Below are 14,968 nucleotides of genomic sequence, written 5' to 3'. Positions count from 1 at the left end.
AGGTGGCCCTTCTAGGGCAACACAAGTGATTCCATAAAGTGAATGGGTGCAATGCCAAGAAATCATCAGCAGGGACATGAGGGCTCATGGACAAGGAGTCATGAAATTGGGATGTGGCCAAGATGTTGCATTCATGTTCTCCTCCCCCATGAAGTTTTATAGCTATAGTTTTATAGTCCTAGATAGTCCTATAGTTTTATACCCTTTCTCTTGTGCAGATCTCTAGTCCTGGTGCCTAAACTGATTCTAGGCTGGAGACCGATGGGGACTGCATGTACTCAGAGGTCAAAGAACAGTTGCAGTAGGGGCAGGGCGGTGTCGGTGGGTTTGGGGGTTTAGAATAGCTACCGGGAAATTATCTTAGAAAAATTTGTGGCCAGAAGGATTGGAAACAAAAATTCACAGTAATCCCACTGAATCAATGACCTTATAATGTGAGCCTTTCTGACTCCTTGTCTCTCTGATTTGCTGCTTTGGAGTGAGTATTGGAACTTGCTCCTTTTCCATTTCTCTGTTTGTGGAAGAAGGTTGCTGTCTGTGTGTATGCATTGAGTGTTCTAAGAGCTGTTTCAGAAGTCCAGTTTATGCATTGTGGTTATGTGCTACCTTCTGGTGTGATATGAAACTGTCTGAAAAGTAGTAAACTTTGCAGGCAGTTCTACAGAGAACTAAACAAAGAGGTTTTCTGGTTAAGAAGGTACAATGGTTAAGGTGATGAGCTTTGGAGAGAAAAGGCCTGGGCTTGAATTCTAGCCCTGCCTCTTAGAAAGTATGTGACTCTGGACAAGATACTTATCTCTAGGTTTTAAGCCGTGACTTCCTTCGTTCTAGTGATTTGATACTTCTAGATTGGTGGTGAGGATTAAATAAGAAAGTGCTTAGGATTTGCTTAACACATTACTCTTCATAATGTTTGCTCTGCCTTGAGGTCTAGATGTTGTGGGGTTTTATTTTTATTTTAAAAAATTTTTTATTTTATTTTATTTTTTTTGTGGTACGTGGGCCTCTCACTGTTGTGGCGTCTCCCGTTGCAGAGCACAGGCTCAGGGGCCATGGCTCACGGGCCTAGCCACTCCGCGGCATGTGGGATCTTCCCGGACCGGGACACGAACCCGTGTCCCCTGCATCGGCAGGTGGGCTCTCAATCACTGCGCCACCAGGGAAGCCCTATGTTGTGGTTTTTTAAACAAAAGAAAACTCTTAAGTATTGGGATTTGATGTTAGTGGATGCCTATATTATATATATATATATATATATATAAATTTATTTATTTATTTTTGGCTGTGATGGGTCTTTGTTGCTGCGCGCGGGCTTTCTCTAGTTGCGGTGAGTGAGGGCTACTCTTCGTTGCGGTGCGCGAGCTTCTCATTGTGGTGGCTCTTCTTGTTGCGAAGCACAGGCTCTAGTCATGTGGGCTCAGTAGTTGTAGCTCATGGGCTGTAGAGCACAGGCTCAGTAGTTGTGGCGCATGGGCTTCGTTGCTCCGCGGCATGTGGGATCTTTCCAGACCAGGGCTTGAACCCATGTCCCCTGTGTTGGCAGGCGGATTCTTAACCACTGCGCCACCAGGGAAACCCCCATATTAGTTTTCTGTTAGTTCTGTGATAAAGTAACCTAAATTAGTGGCTTAAACAACACAAGTCTATTACCTTACAGTTCTATAGGTTAGAAGTTCAACATGGATCTTACGGGGCTAAAATCAAGGTCTCAGCAGGAGTGTGTTATTTTCTAGAGGCTCTAGGGGGAGAATCTGTTTGTGTTTTCCAGCTTCTAGAGCTGCCCACACTCCTTGGCTCCTGTTTCCCTTTCCCCCCATCTCCAAAGCCAACAATGGTGTGTAGAGTTCTTGTCACATCACATCTCTCTCTGGTCTCTTCTGCTTTCTTCCATGTATAAGGATCCTTGTGATTACATTGGGCCTACCTGAATAATCCAGGAAATCTATTTTTAGGTCATCTGATTAGCAACTGTAATTTCATTAGCAGCCTCAATTCCCCTTTGCCTTGTGATGTAACATATTCACAGCTTCCAGGGATTAGAACGTAGATATCTTTGTGAGGGCCATGATTCTGCCTACTGCAGCACCTTTACTGCAGGATGCCACCGCAATAAATAAATAAATTTATTAAAAAAAAACTAATATAGGCGTCCTCTAATATCAAATCCCAACCGACAAGGTGTATGGCTGAGGGGAATGCACAAATTAAAGCGAATTTTCTTTTGAGTCCTTAGAATCAAGTGAAGTAAGGAGAAGGAAGTTCCAGAACCAGGAAAGCATCACTTCTGGGGATGCCATTAATTTGAGATGTGAGAACTATGACCAGAATTTGAGTGACAATCTAGAAAAGTAAAAAAAGAAGAATCCCAGTTCCAGTCATTTTCTAAGAACAGAAGAAAATGACCAAGGTCCAGGTGAGTTTTACATATTTATATATTCCCTCCTTTTCTGTTGTATTTGTAGAGGCTTATAAAAATTGACTTGATTAATTGGAAAATGACACATTGATAAGAGCCTGAATCTGAAGACAAATAAATATCAACCATAATGTTGATGTCATGGTAAACTAGGAATGGTGGGAATGCAGGTCAGAGATTCTGCTCAGAATTTTGAAGTCAGAATATTAATAAAAAACTGTAAGACCTGAGGGGTTATTTATGTTGAGCCACCAGATTATCTCCAATAATTTTGGTAGCCAGTGCCAGCAAGGGAAACACAAAACATTACATGATTCGTGTTTTTGTACAGAGAAAGTAGATCATTTCCTCAGAAAAGTAAGTATTTCCTGGTACTGAAGTTTTAATAAATTTCTTGATGACTTTTCCTGCAGGGCGCAGTGGCCTCAATGGCAGCCTTCTGGTATATGCAAGAAGAGGTTCCCATTTCTCTGTTTCCTGTGTGTGTGTGTTTTTACACTTTCTTATGGGGGCATAACATACATATAGTAAAGTGAATTTTTACACAGTTGTACACCTGTGGTTGTTTCTTATAGGGTTCCTTCAATACCCTTCTGGTATTCTGGCTTTCTTCAGATATAAAAATCTAGATTTATCTAGACAAATGGATGGTTTAAATGGTCTCTCAAGCCATTTTTGCTGAATTGGATTCTGGGTACAGACCTACCAGCAGAGTTTAAAATCACATTCTCTGCTAAAGACTTGGGATGTAGGGATCCATGATGTTGTCTTTGTCACTGCATCCCAGCCTTAGAAATGTAGTATTCTTCCCGAATTATTCATTGTCAGTTTTTATCTACCTCCTTGTATTAGTTTCCTGTGGGTGCCATAATACATTACCACAAAGTAGGAGGCTAGAACGACAGAAGTGTATGTCCTCACAGTTCTGGAGCCCAGAAGTCTGAAATCAGGTTGTCAGTGAGGCTGTGCTCCCTCCAGACCTCCTGTCCCTTGCCTCGTCCAGCTTTTGGAGGCTGTCTGCATTCTGTGGCTTGTGGCCTTATCGTTCCAATCTCTGTCTCTGTCTTCACGTTACCTCCCCCTCTTCTGTTTGTCTGTCTCCTTCTGTCTGTCTCTTATAAAAACACTTGTCATTGGGTTTAGGGCCCACCCAGACTATCTGGGACTATCTTCTCATTTTAAGATCCTTAATTACTATATCTGCAAAGACCCTTTATCCAGACAAGGTAAAATTTACAGGTTGGGGATTAGGAAGTGGACATATCTTTTAGGAGGCCACCATCCAACCTGCTACCTTCCACTTTTATCATCTTTTGTTGTTATCAAATGAGTCATATACAAATCATTTGTTTCTGAAATATACAGAAACAATATGGAAATAAATAGAGCAAAAAAAGAAAGTGGCCCTGTCAAACCCTTCTCTACTCATCACTTAGGAGAGAAATAATTCTGTTTTTATTAACACTTATATGCACGTAGATATACATACATTATGTACACTTAGGTGCATATACACATATTTTTTTGTGAAAATATTTTTGCATTACTGAGATCATAATAAACACATTACTTGCTTTATTCCTATAGCAACCTGTCCTGGAGAACGTTCCATTCAAGTATTTATGTATCTATTTCATTGCATTTAGGTTTGCATGATATTTCCTAGCATGTATATGCCTTAATTTATGTACTCTGTTTATATAAAGGTACTTTTTTTTTTTTGGCCCGCCGTGCAGTATGTGGGATCTTCATTCCCTGCAGTGGAAGCATGGAGTCTTAACCACTGGATTGCCAGGGAAGTCCCTAAAAGTACATTTTAGCCATAAAATTTCTTCACAATACACACTCTGAATATGTGTGAAATTTTTTTTAGGTTAGATTTCTAAAAGGGAAATCTATGAGTCAAATGGTACCTGGACTTAAATTTTTCATGGTTGCTACAAAATTGCCCTTTTTTTTTTTTTTTTTTTAAATTGCCCTTTTTTAAAGTCTTCAGCACTTCCTCTCAGAGTTTATGAAAGTCTCTATTTTTCCCACATTCTTGCTATTATTTAATATTGTATCCGTTTTTAAATCTTACAAATCTGAAATATAAAAGCTATATAATTTTTTGAAGGTTGTAGAGCCTAGTGTTTAGTTTTTTTTTAATTAATTAATTTTATTTTGTTATTTTATTTTATTTATTTATTGTTTCTGGCTGTGTTGGGTCTTCATTGCTGCACGTGGGCTTTTCTCTGGTTGCGGCGAGCGGGGGCTACTCTTCGTTGTGGTTCGTGTGCTTCTCATTGCGGTGGCTTCTCATTGCGGAGCACGGGCTCTAGGCGCATGGGCTTCACTAGTTGTGGCACGTGGGCTCAGTAGTTGTGACTTGTGGGCTCTAGAGCACAGGCTCAGTAGTTGTGGTGCATGGGCTTAACTGCTTCATGGCAATGTGGGATCTTCCTGGACCAGGGCTTGAACCTGTGTCCCCTGCACTGGCGGGCAGATTCTTAATGACTGCGCCACCACGTGAAGCCCTAGTGTTTAGTTTAAGAGCACAAATTCTGTGGTCAGATTCATTCATTCATATCTTGCCTTGGTCTGTAATTACCTGCTTGATCTTATTCTGTTTATTTAACCTCTCTGCAGTCCTTTCTTCATCTGAAAAATGGGAATTGTAATAGAATTTACATAAAAGGATTATTCTGAAGATTAAATAGGTTAATATATATCAGAGTTTTTCAACCTCAGCACTATTGACTTTTTTGGCAGAACAACAAATTGTTTGTTGAGGGGATACCACAGGATTATAGAATATTTAGCAGTTTCCCTGGTCAGTACCCACTGGATGTCAGTAGCACCCTCCCACCCCCAAGTTGTGATAACCTAAAATGTCATATGTCTGCTGTTGTAAAATAATTGTTGGCCAGTTGAGAACCACTGATCTATGTATATATGTATATAGATATGTAGGACATATCTTAGAACATTGCCTGTTATTTAATAAGTGCTATCAGGGCTTCCCTGGTGGCGCAGTGGTTGAGAGTCCGCTTGCGCTTACAGGGGACACGGGTTCGTGCCCTGGTCCGGGAAGATCCCACATGCCACAGAGCGGCTGGGCCCGTGAGCCATGGCCGCTGAGCCTGTGTGTCCGGAGCCTGTGCTCCACAACGGGAGAGGCCACAACAGTGAGAGGCCCGCGGACCGCAAAAAAAAAAAAAAAAAAAAAAAAAGGTGCTATCAGAATTAGTTTTACTATTATTTTTACTTGCATTATTATCAGTGACTGTGAACATATTTTAATGTATTTATTAACTGTTTGTATTCTGTGAATTGCCTAATCAAATCCTTTGTGCTGATTTTGTTTTCTCTGATCTCTAAAAAAAAAAAATAGGTTTCAGGGATATTAATCTTTATCTGTTTTTTGCAAGACATTTTCTAGTTGGTATTGTTAGTATGCTAGTTCGTGTGAGTAGTAAACTACTCATATCTACATATTGATCTATCACAGTCTATCTTCAAGTAATATTATACCACTTCATTCATGGTATAAGAACCTTAAAAGAGTGTGCTTCCATTTCTTCTCTACCAGCCTTTGTGCTATTGTTGTCCTATATTTTACTTCTTTGTATTTTAGAAATCCCACAATACATTATTATCATTGCTTTAAACAATCAGTTATCTTCTAAAGGTATATAAAAAAATAAGATTTTATATTACTCATAGGTTTTTCATTTCTGCAGCCCTTCGTTCATTTGGGTAGATCGAGATTTCTATCTGAAGGACATCCTTTAACATTTTTGCTAGTACATGTATGCCGCTGCTGACTTGCTTTAGCTTTTGCATACCTGAAGAAGGTTTCATTTTGCCTTCTTTTTTTGCGGTACGCGGGCCTTTCACTGCTGTGGCCTCTCCTGTTGCGGAGCACAGGCTCCGGACGCACAGGCTCAGTGGCCATGGCTCATGGGCCCAGCCGCTCCGCGGTATGCGGGATCCTCCCAGACCAGGGCACGAACCCATGTCCCCTGCATTGGCAGGCAGACTCTCAACCACTGTGCCACGAGGGGAGCCCCTCTCTGGCTGTTTTAAAATGTTTCTCTTTAGGTCTTTTTTCTGTTTCATGATCAATAGTTTCTATTCCTGTATCTTCAAGTTCACTAATCTTTTCTTCTGCAGTGTCTAGTCTGCTATTGATCACATCCAACGAGTATATTGTTCATCTCAGACATTTCTAGAGTTGGAATTGGGTCAATTTGATATCTTCCATATTACTCCATATCACGTTCATGCTTTCCTCCACCTTTTTAAACATATGTATGTATAATATGTATTTTACTATCCTTATCTACTAATTTTATTATGTATGTCATTTCTGGTTTTGTTTCTGTTGATGATCTTTTCTCTTTGTATGAGTCATATTTTCTGTCTTTGCATATCTGGTAATTTTGATTGAGTACCAGGCATTATAAATTTTTCATTGTTGAGTGATAGACTTTTATTCCTTTAAATATTTTTCAGTTTTATTCTGGGATACAGTATAATTTACTATACCTATGTTTTTCAATGAGAGGGAGGCTTTGGGTACTATTAACATTTTGAGCTTGACAATTCTTCCTGTGTAGGACTGTCATATGCTTTACAGGATATATAGCCCCCTTGGTCCCTGACCATTAAATACAGTAGGCACCTGGTCAGTGTGACAGTCTGAAACATTCTCACAAATTTTCATATGCCTCTTTGGTTTTTTAAAAATTAATTAATTAATTAATTAATTTTGGCTGCATTGGGTCTTTGTTGCTGCATGAGGGCTTTCTCTAGTTGCAGCAAGTGGGAACTACTCTTTGTTGTGGTGCACGGGCTTCTTATTGCGGTGGCTTCTCTTGTTGTGGAACATGGGCTCTAGGTGTGCGGGGTTCAGTAGTTGTGGCTTGTGGGCTTAGTTGCTCTGCAGCATATGAGACCTTCCCCAACCAGGGCTCATACCTGTGTCCCCTGCATTGGCAGGCAGATTCTTAACCAGGGAAGTCCCGTATCTGTCTTTGATATGACATCTAAAGTTGGAACAAGACAAGGATGTCCAGTGACACCACACTCTTTGGAAATATTAGTCAAGAAAAGAGATAAAAGAGATATAAATTTGGAGAAGAGGATTTAAAATTTTCCATATAGGTAATTTGGCTGCATACTTGGAAAAATCTGAGAATCACTACAAGCTTATTAGAAACAATAGGAGAAATGCATATATAATATTAAGATATACTAATAAGTATAACATTCTTTTTTTTCATAGAAATAAGTTTTACTTTTAATTTTCTGAAGTAAAAAAACTGTTAACAAGACTTAGTTGATAACCTAGTTACCTCATACAGCTTTTTTTTTTCCTTTAAAATACTCAAATGCTCTTGCATTACATTCTTTAGAAAACAGACCAGAAGATACTTGCATTTAACAAGTTCTGTGAAGAACATTCAACCACATCCATGTTTTTCATGATACTGGAAATACTGTTATATGATATGTCAATTTAACCTATCTCTTAGAAGAAAAACTAAGACAATTGAAATAACTAGTTTTCTAATCTTTAGTTCTGTTTCCACAAATAAAACCTATCACATTTCACAATGAGAAAGCAAAAAATAATATACAAACCAAAAGAGCTAACCTGAAATCATTTATCCCCTTTATCAAGATAATAGGTTAAGTGCAGGAGATCAACAAAACAAGAATACTGTTTTTTTTTAACCATTTAACTAACTCTGGCTCAAAGTTAATAAATAACAGCAATGTACAACCCATAAATGTATATAAATTCCTATCATATTTTCCCTATTTTGTAAGGAAAGAAAATAGTTTTAATGTGTAAGAGGAAGAATAGTAAAACATATTACTAAAAGGCAATTTTGCCATTGTCACTGCTCAAGAAGTACCACAGTAACCTTCTAGCAAACAGCTGCTGCCCATTCCCCAAAATGTGAGATTAGGTGATTCTAAGTAAGCATGAGGAAAAAAATTACAACATTTTTTGTCCCCATTCATACTGCTCTCCCAGCCCCAGAAATTCAGATTAAATGGATTTTGGAGAGCATTTCTACCTAGTCTAACAACTTAATGTAAACAAAAAGCAACATTCATTTTTAAGTAAAAATCATAACACTGTTTTTGAAACTGAAAATGGAATTCTCATCATATAAGAGAATAAGCTAAACAGCAAATTCTTGTGTAGAGACAGTTATTTACCATAATCAATTCAAGTGTAACTTGAAGTTCTCAAATTATTTATTTTCAACTCAAGTAAAGACAATTAGGCCACTGCAGTTAGTTCCTCGTCTGTGTCCGTTGATTCAGCTTTCAGGTCCAATTCTCCTAAATCTCTGTCTACAGCTGTCACAGTTTTCTTCTTACACTTCTTAGGCACTGCATCATTAGCACAGATTTTTCTCATTGTAATGTTTGGCAATTTCTTCAGATCAAAATCCCATTCCCTGCATTTAAAATGCCTGGAATCTCGGGCTTCCCTAGTGGCACAGTGGTTGAGAGTCCGCCTGCCGATGCAGGGGACACGGGTTCGTGCCCCGGTCCGGGAGGATCCCACATGCCGCGGAGCCTGCGCGTCCGGAGCCTGTGCTCCGCAACGGAAGAGGCCACAATAGTGAGAGGCCCTCGTACCGCAAATAAATAAATAAATAATAAAATAAAATAAAATGTCTGGAATCTCAAGGCCGCAGCCCCCGTACTGCTGCCGCTTTCGCTCCGTGGTCTGCTTGATGACCGCCTCGGGAGAAGTGCTGCCTGCCCTGCCTGACCTTGGTGCTGCTGTGTAACTCAATCTGCTCCAGCTCACTGCTGAACTGATTTAAATAGCTTTCAGTTAATTCACAAGCGTCTCTGAATGTTCTACGTTTTTGGGATCAAGATAATTTTGAAACCGCTGCAGTTTTTCACAAATAAGGTTGAGATGCAACGCCTTTTCATTCTTCAGTTTTTCCTTTTTTTCTAGTTTGTGGGCCTCTCTCGTAATTTGAGCTGCCTTTCTACTATATGGATGGATGACTTTTTTTTTCTTGTCCTACACTTTTTCCCTTTGGTGCTTTAGGCGTGGCGACATCCTTGCGGCGTGGGACCTCCAGACCTCCGACTCCACGCTGTGGGACCTCAGGGTCTGCGGCAGCAGCAGCTCACGAGGCAACTCCCAGTATAACATTCTTGATTGAAAGTTATTTCACTTGGCACTTTGAAAATACTATTTCATTCCTTTTCAGGCTTCCATCACTGCTGTTGAGAACTTAGAGGCTATAAATCATATTTGTTCTTTTGTTAGGTATATGTCATTTCCCTTTGGATATTTTTGAATTTTCCCTTTGAGTTTTGGTGTTCTGCAGTTTTACTTCCATGTGTCTAGGAGTGGATCTCTTTTTCCTGATCCTGCTTGAAATTGTGGGGTTCTCTCATCCTGAGGTTGTGTGTCTTTTACCAGCTCTAAAATATTCTCTGCCCTTACATCTTTGGTTATTACCTTCCCTCATATTTTCTGTTCTTCCCTCAGACTCAGAATAGGTGTAAATTCAACATTCTCACGCTACCCTTCATATCTCTCAACCTCGCTTTTGTATTTTCCATCATTGTCTTTTGCACTTCAGATCTGTTGTCTAGTTCACCATTCTCTCTATGTCATATCAAATTGGTAGTCAATCTATAAATTGAAATTCCTAATTTCAATTACTGTATTTCTTGTTTTGAGAATTCATCTTTGTTTCTTCAAGTTAGCTCACTCATCTTTAAGACTGTGTTATGCCTTTGCATATATTAAACATTGTTTATATTCTGTGTCTTACAATAGCATCATCAGGTTTTTCATGTTTAATTCTAGTGCTTATTGTTTCTGTTTAACTTGTGCACAGTGAAGGCTTCTTGAGAGCAAGAATACATGTGTTTGTTTTGATATCACCTGCATGTAGTTCAGTGCATGCACATATGCCCACAGATGGCAAATCTATCAAGGTTAACAAGAGGTTTTAATGACCGCATTTCAGAAAACCTTCTGAATTATTGAGGGGGTGGGTGGCTGAATCACAGCAGCACGATATCTGTATAAGACTTTCCATTCTTCCACACTATATAATGTAAATCACCTATATAGATACAACCTACACAGTAGAAATGATTAGAGTAGACTTCTAGACTTCTCTTCCAAACCATCAAATGATCACCCCAGATTAAAGAAGGATTCATTACTACAGGAATCATTATTATTTGAAGATGTAGCTGTGGAGTTCACCCGGGAGGAGTGGAGGCTACTAGACCCTGCTCAGAAGGACCTGTACCAGAATGTGATGCTAGAAAACTATAGCAACCTGCTGTCCGTGGGTAAGAACTGCTTCCCTGTGCCACTCAGGGTACCCAATCAGCAGTCCTTCCTTTCTCAGTTGTGCAGTGATTTGGGGGCAGGTATCTGAAGTGTGAATAATGTAAGAGAGATTGTCGAACTTTTTCTGCAAAGGGCCAGATAGTAAATACTGCAGGCTGTTCGGGCTACTTACTGTCTCTGTAATTATATTCTGGTTTCTCTTAAATAACACTTTTATTTTATTTGTTTTTTCAGCACACACATATTTTTATTTATCAATTACATAAGTATTCTACTAAATTTATTATATGCACTATAAAATATACTTAAAAATAGAAACGTCAAAAGGATGAAACATCAGTGAGATAAATATTTTTAAATGGTTTTAATTTTTCAAATTTAATGGTACAAAACACTTTTGCTATCATGTGTTAGAAGTTTGCCCTCACTTTTCGAATACTCTGTTTTGTAAGAGCACCTTATTCTGAATTAATAATGCTTTTAAAATGTAAAAAAAATGCCTTAGTTACAGCCACAGACCATAGTTTGCTGGCCCCTACATAAGACTTGAATTTTATAAGTGACAGATTCTCAGTCTCCTCTCAGGCCTCAGATAGAGGGAGGAGTATGTTTTCCCTACTCCAAGGGGAAAACTCTTTTCCAAGGTACAGTCACACAATCTATAAAAGGTATCATTTAACAATGTTTAGATCTCACGCCCAAAGTTATTTTCCTAAATATTCTGTTATTTTTCGTGAATAGGGTATCAAAGTCCCAAACCAATTCAAATCTTCAGGTTGAAGCAAAGAGACAAACCATGGTTAGAAAAGGAAAATATCCACGGTCAGAACTTTCCAGGTGAGTGAATGAGAAACATCCAGGTAGAAAAGAAGTAAATTCCTAGATTTGTGGAGGCCTCACACCTTTGAAATAGTGCTGAGGTGCCTCATCTTCTGGTTTCTAACCTTTTGACAGCATCTAAACAGAGCCTCTGAGTGTTACTCTCCTATGTTAACATTCATTGCTTAAGCATTTAGAGGAAAATACTCCTGTGTTCTCACCCCTGGATTTGATACTGATTTATTTCATCTAGGATCTTGATTTGTTTTGCTTAGATATTTTTCTTAGGATTCTCAAATGTTTCCCTTCTTCATTGACTGCCATAGTATCACTGCTTGTTCCTTCCTCTTCCCTTGCTTTGAAAATTCAGTCTTCCACGCCTCTGTGCAAAGAGAGAACTTCAGATTCACCATCGTCTTCTGACTACTGAACCTTGGGTAATAGTGATTTCCTTCCTAATATTCAGCCCCACCCAGGGTGCTGTGTTCCCATGGTAACCCGGTCTTTTAATGTGCATCTGTCTGTTTCCTTATTCTGACTGGGCAAATATGAGCTAAAGCAAATGTAGCAAAACATTAACTATAGAATCAAAAGAGGTGGATATATGGCTGTTCACTGTGTAATTCTTTCAATTTGTTTGTTTGAAAATTTTTATAGTAAAATGGTAAGGGAAGAGCTATAAGTATTGTAATTTTCAGAGTGAATTATGCCTCCCACATACACTGAAATAAAGGAATTCACTCAAATAAAAAAACAAAAACAGAAAATTCACAATGTTAGACCCCACCTGAAATCAAACCATAAACCTCATGCATACTTTGCTGATTTCTCTGTATATTTGCTGGATGAGGTATTTATTTTGATTCATCTTAGTTACTCTCAGTTTAATTTCCCGAGTCTAAACAATTCTAGTTATAACCCTACTACCAAATATGGGATATTTAAATCCCTCTGTGATCAAGGGACTGCAAGATACAATGTGATGCTTACATAGAATTTTCTTTCCATTCCCTAAATTCAAAGTCAGCTTCATTTAAACCAGTCTCTACAATGCCCGCTACACGTATGATTGTTTCATTGATTCATTCCCTCAACAAGTATTTTTAATGCCTAATACGTGCTGCTCTGTAGTGTGCTTTATATTATGTGGCTACAGCAGAGAATAAAAGGGACTAAGTTATTACTCTCACAGAACTTGCATTCTAAGTGGGGGAGGTACACAAGAAATATACAGATTTTTCTGGTGGTAATTAGAACCATGGAGAACAATGTAAGGGGTAGTGAATGTCAAGCAATAGGAGGGCATGATGTTTTATACACAAGGGACAGGGAACGCCTCTCTGCTCTGCTAGGGTGGCTGAGTGGAGTGAGGGATGATCCATGGGTAGGCCTGGGAAAAGTGTACCAGCAGTGGTGGTCCTGAGGCAGAGGTGTACCTGGCGTGTTTGAGGACTGTCCAGGAAGCCTGTGTGGGGAGAGCAGAGCGATCAAGAGTGGAAGTGATACTCATGAGGTGAGAAAGGGGCCCACACGATGCAGGGCACTGCAGGCCATTTTAAGGACTTAGGATTTTTTTCCAGAATGACAGTTATTGAATGGTTTGGGGCAGAAGAGTGACATGATCTGGCTTATGTTTTTGGGTTTTTGTTTGTTTGTTTGTTTTGGCCACGCCGCACAGCTTGCAGGTTCAGTCCCCCGAACCAGCCCTGGCAGTGGAAGTGCCGAGTCCTAACCACTGGACTGCCTGGTAGTTCCCTGTCTGGGAATTTCTGTACAGGCTCAGCTCACTTTATTGCGCTTTGCTTTATTGTACTTCGCAGATAGTGTGTTTTTTGCAACTGAAGGTTTGTGGGGAATTCCTTGGTGGTCCAGAGGTTAGGACTTTGCACTTCCACCACAGGGGGCACGGGTTCGATCCCTGGTCGGGGAAGTAAGGTCCCGCAACCAAACAGAACAAAACAAAACAAAACAAATTGAAGGTTTGTGGCAGCCCCGTGTCAAGCAAGTCTATCAGCACCATTTTTCCCAACAACGTTTGCTCACTTTGTGTCTGCGTCACATTTTCATAATTCTCTCTATATTTCAAACTTTTATTATTATATTTGTTATGGTGATTTGTAATCAGTGATCTTGGATGTTACTTCTATGACTTGCTGAAGGCTCAGACGATGGTTAGCATTTTTTAGTGAGAAAGTATTTTTAAATTAAGTGTGCACTATGTACACTGTTTTAGACACAATGCTATTGCACACTTAATAGACTACAGTATTGTGTAAACATAACTTTTTTTTTTTTTTTTTGCGGTACGCGGGCCTCTCACTGTTGTGGCCTCTCCCGTTGCAGAGCACAGGCTCCAGACGTGCAGTCTCAGTGCCCATGGCTCACGGGCCTAGCCGCTCCGCGGCACGTGGGATCTTCCCAGACCGGGACACGAACCCGTGTCCCCTGCATTGGTAGGCGGACTCTCAACCACTGCGCCACCAGGGAAGCCCTAAATATAACTTTTATATGCACTGGGAAACAAAAAAATTCACGTAACTAGCTTTATTGCACTATTTGCTTTATCGTGGTGGTCTGGAACTGAACCTGGAATATCTCCAAGGTATGCCTGTACAGATAATCCCAAATTTGTCCTCTAGCCTAAGTCTTCTCCAAATTCCTCTCTCCAGTTGAGTTCTTCATGTGTGCACCAAGATATCCATCTCAAAATGTTTATGTCAAAATACACACCTGATTTTGCCACATTCAAAACCTGTCTCCCTGATGTTCCTCAACAACTTAGCTGGTACGTCTAGTCATTTAAGCCAAACACCTAGGGAAAACCCTTGATTCCTCCCTTTTACTTACATTGAATTCAACACTGAATGTTGTTTTTTCCTTCTCCTAGATGTACCTTGATTTCATCCGCTTCTCCACACGTACACTATTGTTGCTCCACACCAAGCCACCATTATCTCTTCCCTGGATTACTTCATTAACTTCCTCTCTCCTACACTCCTTCCTCTCCCACCACTATCCATGTAGCAGTTGGCAACCTCTTGGAAATATAAATCAGAACCCCCCACCTTCTCAAAACTTCCAGTGGCTTGCCACTAGTCTTAGCGTCAAATTCAGATTCTTCCTACCAGATCTACGTGATATGCCTTCTGTCTACCTTTTGAACTTCAACACTTCCTTCTCCCTATATAGCTATTCCACTCAGGGCCTACTGGCTACCTTTCTATTTCTTGACCTGGCCAAAACCTTTCCTGTCTCAGGGCTTTTGCATTGCTGTTGTACTTGAATGAAAACTTGCAATTCTTTACATGTGGTTGCTTATTCTTTATTCCTGGTTTCTTGGCTCAACTTTTATTTTCTCACAGGTGTTTAACTATTTAAAGTTGACCAAC

The 14,968-nt window shown here is 39.7% G+C and overlaps 2 protein-coding genes across 2 annotated transcripts in view; one reads left to right on the top strand and one right to left on the bottom strand.

Moving 5' to 3' along the window:
* Positions 1–77: 77 nt before the first annotated feature.
* LOC111181084 (zinc finger protein 350-like) overlaps positions 78–14,968 on the top strand; it is an 18,322-nt gene continuing 3,431 nt past the window's right edge. The window contains exons 1-3 of the mRNA XM_022586143.3: positions 78–2,413; positions 10,633–10,759; positions 11,502–11,597. Coding sequence (XP_022441851.2) covers positions 2,399–2,413; positions 10,633–10,759; positions 11,502–11,597 — 238 coding nt within the window. The 5' untranslated portion in view covers positions 78–2,398. The remainder of the gene's footprint in view (positions 2,414–10,632; positions 10,760–11,501; positions 11,598–14,968) is intronic.
* LOC111181249 (translation machinery-associated protein 16-like) lies at positions 7,488–9,918 on the bottom strand. The gene is given in 5 exon segments (XM_089903471.1): positions 7,488–9,177; positions 9,179–9,278; positions 9,281–9,452; positions 9,454–9,554; positions 9,909–9,918. Coding segments are annotated over 5 exon segments (864 nt in total). The 3' UTR covers positions 7,488–8,696.

This window comes from Delphinapterus leucas, chromosome 20, assembly GCF_059928025.1.
Source record: "Delphinapterus leucas isolate spDelLeu-1000000601 "Yukka" chromosome 20, BTC_Dleu_Yukka2, whole genome shotgun sequence".
Lineage (NCBI taxonomy): Eukaryota > Metazoa > Chordata > Mammalia > Artiodactyla > Monodontidae > Delphinapterus > Delphinapterus leucas.
The sequence above is the reverse complement of the archived record's forward strand: the minus strand, read 5'-3'. Positions and strand labels throughout refer to the sequence as shown.